Source organism: Citrus sinensis, chromosome 3 (assembly GCF_022201045.2).
Source record: "Citrus sinensis cultivar Valencia sweet orange chromosome 3, DVS_A1.0, whole genome shotgun sequence".
Lineage (NCBI taxonomy): Eukaryota > Viridiplantae > Streptophyta > Magnoliopsida > Sapindales > Rutaceae > Citrus > Citrus sinensis.
The window spans coordinates 18,135,125-18,142,752 of record NC_068558.1 but is presented as its reverse complement, the minus strand read 5'-3'; the positions used below and the strand labels follow the sequence as shown (position 1 = coordinate 18,142,752).

At 35.5% G+C, this 7,628-nt stretch overlaps 1 protein-coding gene across 2 annotated transcripts; it reads right to left on the bottom strand.

Annotated features, from left to right (window-relative positions):
- Positions 1 to 590: 590 nt before the first annotated feature.
- LOC102612632 (uncharacterized) lies at positions 591 to 6,451 on the bottom strand. 2 transcript variants are annotated; one of them, XM_006491930.4, is made up of 9 exons: positions 6,318 to 6,451; positions 4,978 to 5,214; positions 4,480 to 4,753; positions 3,555 to 3,705; positions 2,553 to 2,775; positions 2,356 to 2,447; positions 1,999 to 2,134; positions 1,091 to 1,422; positions 591 to 888 (listed from the first exon to the last, which is right to left on the bottom strand). In XM_006491930.4, the coding sequence occupies exons 1-9, from the start codon at positions 6,365 to 6,367 to the stop codon at positions 638 to 640; spliced, it is 1,746 nt and encodes a 581-aa protein (XP_006491993.2). In that variant the 5' UTR covers positions 6,368 to 6,451; the 3' UTR covers positions 591 to 637. The 2 variants fall into 2 exon arrangements, with proteins under 2 accessions (XP_006491993.2, XP_052294416.1); XM_052438456.1 differs by having other exon boundaries at positions 1,095 to 1,422.
- Between the last annotated feature and the right edge of the window lie 1,177 nt (positions 6,452 to 7,628).

Here is a 7,628-nt window from a genome sequence, read left to right as displayed (position 1 = left end):
CTGATAAATTTATGGCCGTCTCATAATGGAATCATCGGTTCTTAATATATTTTCAGGCACATTTTAGTACCACTAAATTGCTTCAAGAATAAAACTAATCAGACTCTTCCATTACATGCCTCCTCATCCAATCACCTTTCATACAGTCTCTGAGTCCAAATTCCTTAAATAAAACAAATGTTGGAGCGTTTTGACCATCTAAATTAATTTTGCAAACTTACCCACATCCACCCGAAAGAAAAATACACAAACACACACCCTAGAATTCCTTCTTCAGAGCGAGGCACAAAATATCTCTTGCTACCAACATCAAAGTTCTTGGAAATGGACAGATGTTAAATTGGTGTTACTAGCGTTTTATCAAGTCATTGCCGCTGGATTATTGGTTCAGGTAAAGAAGTCAAATTCTGGAAAGACAAGTGTACTACCCGTTATGGACCTGTCTAACTCACTGAATAATTATCTACCCTCTTTCCCCAAGATGGAGTCCATAATCAGAGAGTACGCTAGTGGATTTCAGCCTTGCTCTATTCTAAAAAGTTTATGGCTAAAGATTGCTTTGCAGATCATGGAAAATGCACACAAAATAATCAATTATAAGTTAGGAAGTGGTATAAAATAAAATAAAAATATGCCCTTAATACTGAACTTTTTGTTTGTATTTCATCCTAAGGTTGGACAATCTTTTCTTCAAGGGAAATTTCTCCTCTTTTCTCCCTAGTTTGTCTAAATAGGAAACAACTTTTTTCAGGGTTAACATTACCTCCTCACTCTCACTACCAAATTCTCTCTCTTGAATTCTTAGAACCCTCTTGAGCAGCTCCAGTAACTTGGTGTCATCCTCACCTAATCTGGTCTGAATAGAGACCAGACAGTCAAGAGCTTCCCCTGCCATTTGAATCAAATAACATTAAGTAGACACAAAAGCATTGGGACAACACACAATAATGTTTTCCAGCTTTATTTGCTTCTTAAAACACTGCCAGAATGGATTATTTTATGTCATGGCTAATGACCAACCATAACTAAATTTTATATAACAACAGACAAAACCAAACCAAACCAAACAAAACAAAACAAAAAAGCTTACCAACCGGAAGTGAATCCTTCCCAAATGCAATCTCCCTGATGTACAGAGCCTCCAGAACTAGCTTCTCAGCTTCTTTATCGCGATTTAAATGGTAAAGAGTGATGCCAAGATGCAGCATCGGGAAGGATATGGACTGATCATCAGGCCCAAAAGTGTTTGTCATGATGTCCAAGCATATCCTCAGCAGACGCTCGGCCTCAACAAAATTCTTTGAGCGTGAATAGGAGGCTGCAAGGTTTAAAAGGTGAGTAACAAAGCTGGGATGTTCTTTTCCTTTATACTTCTCAGTGATCAACAAGCATTCCTCCAGTAGCTCCCGGCCTTCTTGTCCTCTGGGGGTTGCCAAATTAAAACAGAAGCAATATATGATTGTTATAAGAAGCTTAAGAAACTGCAAGAGAAAAGAAATTCCAGGGAAATAGATCGCAGCACATCAATTCTATTCCTCCACAACAATTTGACTATAATAACTAGTAAGTGACCCCGTGATTGCTTGGTGCAAAAAATATAGTAGATTCCAACATAATTACCTCTCTCAATTCCTACGACAAAGATAACCAAGCATAACATTATCTAGGAAAACCATCTGGACTCCAGATACTAATTTAAGATAGCTGTTTAAGGCGCATCAGAGGCACGACTGAAAGCCCTTAAGCATATAATTGCAAGTCTAACTCCAAAACTCGAAAAACAGATTTGATAATCAAGAGACCTCATGATCTTCGTGATCTAATGATGTGCAACATCTAGTACCATTCTTAGCCTACAGAGTGGTGTTCTAAAATGTGAAGACGGGTGAGAGTCAAAGCACATTAAGGTTTCAATAGCAAAAATCAAGAAATTACATAAAAGATGCTAGCCAAAATTCAACTGTGCATTCATATTCACATTGTAGATCCAATATTTACCTTCCTACAATATGAAGTAACTCCGCCAAGTCAATCCTCATATTCTCCATTATGCTGTCATCTAAAGACATATAATTTGAATCCTTGATCACTCTAAGAGCTTTCTTATACAATTCAATGGCTTCTTCTGCATTCCCTGCATGGATTGGTACATGAAGTCATACTTTAACTATGGAAATGAATAAACTACTCTAGATTATTTAGAGCAACTTACGAAACACGGAAACATAATGAACTTAGAATCCTATTATAAATGCATTAACGTTCCAGATGATACCACAATGAACTCATCAAACTAGAATTTCCAACTAAACATTCCACTATCCAAGAGAGAGAAAAAGAAAGTACAAAACTTACCATTTGCGCATTTTGCATGGGCTAGGGAACACATAGCCATTCCAACTCTCCCATCATTTTCTCCATATACCTTTGTATATATCTTTAAAATTCTGTAAGGGAATGGATAAAAGGTGAATAATCAAATCTGAATTTACAACCCCTTCATACCTCCTCCCCACCCCATGCTAAAAAGGAAAAAGAAGAAGGAAACCAACCTGCTAAAAACACTTTCTGCATCCACAGCTTTTCCTTCCTTGATAAAAAGACTGCCAAGACTGAATAAAGGTAGCACCAAATCAGCACTTTCAGTGCCTCTGTTCAACTCCAAGATGGTAATCACACGATGGTAGATTTCTACTGCTTTTGTGGCTCTCCCTATAGAACCAAGAACTTTTGCCATCCCCAACAATGATGTGACTAGAAGAATACTAGTTTTTCCTGGCCAAAAGAGAATTGTTTACTGACTTGATGCTCTATTAAACAGTTCAAGGAAAATCTAAAAGATGGCATGGTTGTAAGAAGAGCAACCAAAATTACAAACAATGTCAATCCCAAGAGTCACTTAATGCTCGGTGAGGAAGATGTGACCTCTATCCTACATGCCTATGGCAATATATCATCTAAAGCAGCAGAGTAATAGAACTGTTTCTGCTGAACTGGAAATTTTTTCCAAAAGCAGGCAAAATTCTGTGATATGCTTGCTAATAAAGCTCAAAATCATTTTGAACCAAGTTAGATCATAATATCATTGGAAGGAGGAATAGGCATCAACTTGGTGTTCAGACCTAGAGTAACATGTACAAACAAAACTCCAATACTAAAAACAAGTAAGTCCAGAATGATGCTAAATTTTCCGAAAAAGCAAGGAATTTGGACTGGAATTTTTGAAGATTTTAGCATTTTGCGGCATACATTTCAAACTGTAAATGAATGTTTTCGCAAATTTTTTATGACTACTTTTTTTTCTGGTGCCAAGTTTAGTTTGATTCCTAGCTTCCATACAAAATTTTACCTTTAACTGAAACGCTAAAATCCAACCAATTTAAAAATGTTGGATTATTGTGGTTCATTACAAAGAATCAGAGAAATAGCTAGCAACTATAGTCCATAGAACTTAAAAGTCAGTCACCCAACTAACGTTGAAGCTTTTATGCAACTCCAAAAGAGTAAATTTAAAAGAGAGTGCAAAGACATTGAGGTTTCAAGGTCGCACTTACCATATCTACTCTCTAAAACGTTAATAACCCTCTGATACACGAGCATGGATTTCTCATAATTCTCCAAAGTTGAATACATACTTCCCATATGCATCAGTATTGCATCTAGAAGGGGTTCGTCATCCTTTAGACTATCAACAATCCCACTCATCTGGCCATGCAGAAAAAGTAAAAAGCTAAAAACCCAATTTTACATGGGATCTCAAACTCTCAAACTCAGAAGCAACAAGCATGAGAACTTCCATGTTGATGCAGCATGTACAAATATAAAAACAAAATGGTTCTGAATACGAAAATAAAGTTCCCCAAAAAACTAAGTTTTCACAAATTCAAGGTCAAAAATAAAAAATTTCGCTAACAAATAACCACATTATGCTAAAAGAAACTAGATACATAAGACTAGATTCAGAGGACTGAATGTTTCATTACTGCTTCCTCAGTTTCATCATACACACATTTTGTTTCTCTTGAAAAAGAAAATTACGATGTCCAAAACAGCCTACAAGAAATTTATATGCAAAAATCTTCTCTATAAATGCCTGCCATTCAGCATCATCTGATAATCCATACCTACAATCAACCAGAATGAAAATTTAAGAAAAGAAAGAAAGGCCAATGAACTCTGACTCTCATAAGAGTGATCACCACGAACACCTATAATAAACCACAAACACCGAGATTGATAATAAACAATCAAAATGGGCTTTTGTTTTTCATTATTTTCATTGGAAAAACTTTAACCAATGCCTCCACCTCCTTCCCTATGAAAGTTGTACCCACCCAAAGGGAACCCCATCAATAAGTTACCAGATTACCTGTAAGTAATTTTACTTTTTGTAGGTCCATGACAGATGTTGACAGTATCTAATAGCTCGAAACAAATGAGTTCAGGGTAATAATATAACATGCAAGGGAAGGAAATTACCATATCCAGAAGAGACTGTACAAACTTCAAGTCTCCAATATAGACGTATCCCAAAGCTATAATGTCAAGAATTGCAACTTCTTCAATGCCTTTATTGCCTGCATTGATCTGTTCTTTCACAGCTTCGTAATTTGCTTGAAGCAAGTCAATGGCATCATTTTTGTTCCCCATCATAATCATCGATTTAACTTCATTAAATAACTCTAGCAACTGTCTCTCAAAATCATTCATACCATCCCAAAGGTTACTTGAGTGGTCATGCAACGTTTTAGACCTGCTAATTGATGATTTCAGGTGGTAATTTTTTCTATTGTGAAACTACGCACATTGTCAATGCCTTTAGCATTTAGAATTATCTAAACAAACCAATGCTTTTCTCAAGACATAATTATCAATTCTTACTTACATGTCTACATAGTACACATTTTAGATGTTCAAGAAAAAATAACAAGCATTGGTAACATCCAGAGAATGATGTATATTATAGCGAGATCTAACCTCGCAAAGTCATTTGGAGCTGAAAAACCAGAAGACACATGATGTTTTTGGTCTTCTGTATCAACCTCTAATGAACCAACTGAAGCAAATCGTTTCAACGCCCAAAAGCGGACAATGGCTTTACAAGGTATCATGTAAAGCTTGACTTTGCATTTCTGCATTTGCAGACAAATTGGGAAGTGTGTACGACCATTCTGCCAAATTCCTGAAGGCAAGCATAGACCCACTTGGCTCTTCCTGAAACGTTCACATTAAAACATAAAGGTGGTACAATGCTAGTAGTATTAGGGAAAGTAACATTCCAATAAGGTTATAACACTCTCCAACCTTTAACTCTAACAAATATCAATGCATACATAAAAAAAGGGATAAAAATCTAAATGAAGTCACAAGGCTTGCGAGTGTTGATTGATTCAACTGGTAAAACCTCTTGGGATGGTATAAGTGGTTTGAAGTTCGAGCCCCACTCACAGCAGGGTTTAGTTTACACTTATATGATACTCAGAAACTATTTTTAAATAAAAGAAACAAGGTAGAGGCTAGCACTTTGAATGGAACAGTTTTCGATAAAGCAAGGAATCTCTAAACCCACTAAAGTTGCAAAAGATAAACTCCGAGAAGTATAAGAAGACAGATTAACAAATAATCTCTGAATGAGACTTGCTTTGTTCTTTGCAAAACTAAACAGGGACATAGGTCTTCACCAAAATAATCACTGATTGACGACACCTCTTCATGGCACCTATTTTAAATATGTCATTTTCGAATGAAAAGTGTATTTTCCTTGTTTTGATCCTCAAAAATACAGTTCTTTGACAAAGACGGACTCGGCATTCTTAACCAGTAACCACATTGACTACCGCGTGTCATCCACCAAGATTACTTAACTCCAGGTGAAATCAACATAACATACAAATGAAATTTACAAATTCACCATCCAACCCAATATATCGCATTAAGTTCTTTATAACAATGTCAACACTTCAAGTTACCAGCAAGAAATTCGCTAAGCAGCACCTAGCAGACACTCCAAATTGCTTGTTCACAGTTCATTTCAATAAAATTATAGCTCCTCTTCACGAATCTTTTTTTTTAAACCAAAAATCAACAAATGAAGAACTCTAAAAACTTAAACTGTATAAAATATAATAAATAAATAGAAAAACAAAGGAAGAATCAAAGAGTAACAAATTATCACTTTTGACAAATAGATAACCGGATAAAATAGAACAAGAATGTCATAATTTAAGTAATAGCAAGACAGAAAGACATTGAATAAATGAAACAGCAAACGAATATTAATCAATAAACAGACTAAAAAAGTAGGAAAAAAAGGGTACCGGTGGTTGGAGAATGATGGAGAGGGAACCGCAAGGAAGGAAGCTGCCATTGAAGAGGTTGGAGTCGCGTTGCCAAATGCCAAGCAGAGAAGAAGCTCAATATTGTAAAAGAAGATAATTGTATAATGAGTCCATACACACAACTAGTCATGAACGAACTCTCCTTTCTGGGCCTGGGCTTGTCATGGGCTTTAAACACATGAGCCACTTGAGCCCACCCCATTCATTATTATTATGTTTTTTCTTTTTCTTTTTTTCTTTGCAGTGTGACAATTTTAGCCTCGAGTAAATGAGAATTCATTTCCCTGCAAATAAGGTTTGATTTCTTGTGGACGTTTAAACCACTCATTTTTGAGAGCTTGCTAGTTGCTATGTTACAGCTTCTACAAGTAACATAGCCAATGGGAATCTTCCGCGGGTGTTGGTGCTGATGCAACCTAGGCAAGAGATTGATGCAAGGTCAAAATGCCATTGCCAAAGGCTGTTAGTTGCAGCTTCTGCAACTTAGCCGTGTCCTCATTTTTGTGGGTTACCGAAACATGCTTCTTGAAAATTTCCCATCTGTTGACTACTGTTGTTATCTAAATGGAGTGTGTGTGTACATCTTAAGCCAACTTTCGTGGTGACTTTATATAATTCTAGCTTGCAATTATTATATTAAATTGTGCGTCCCTTAAGCCAACTTTAGCAACGAGCTTTCATCCTGTTCCTGTCCTCTCGGACGACGTGTCCTTACTAACCATAACGATTATGCCACTAAAATCAAAGTTGAAGTGCATCATTTATTTTTGAGTCAACCTACCATGCAGCGCTGTATCTCATACAGCACATGCATGCAACCGGTACAACCGGTTTTTAACCGGATAATATAATGAAAATTATATTTTTATTTGTTTTTAATGTGAAAAAATTATGAAAAAATTTGGAAAAAAAAGAGTAAAATTTTAATTAAATAAGGAAAAAGATTGTAATAATTTAAAATTTAAAAATAGTACAAAAAATATAAACATATCACAAAATGGTTACATTCCTACTTATTTTGTCACATTCCAATATTTATAATGCATATTTCAAGTTTACTTTTCAAATTCCTATTTCTAGTAATGATTTATCTAAATTTTTGTAAGTTGTTTCAACTCATTTTCCCACTAGCTTTTGGTTCTATATTTCCACTCTTTTCATCAACTTCCATATTTTTTGATAGATATTTCAAGTTTATTTTCATATCTCTACAATTTGTTAAACTTTATCTAGTTTTTGGTAAATTATTTCGATTTATTTTTCCACCACTTTTTTGTTCTATATTCCTAC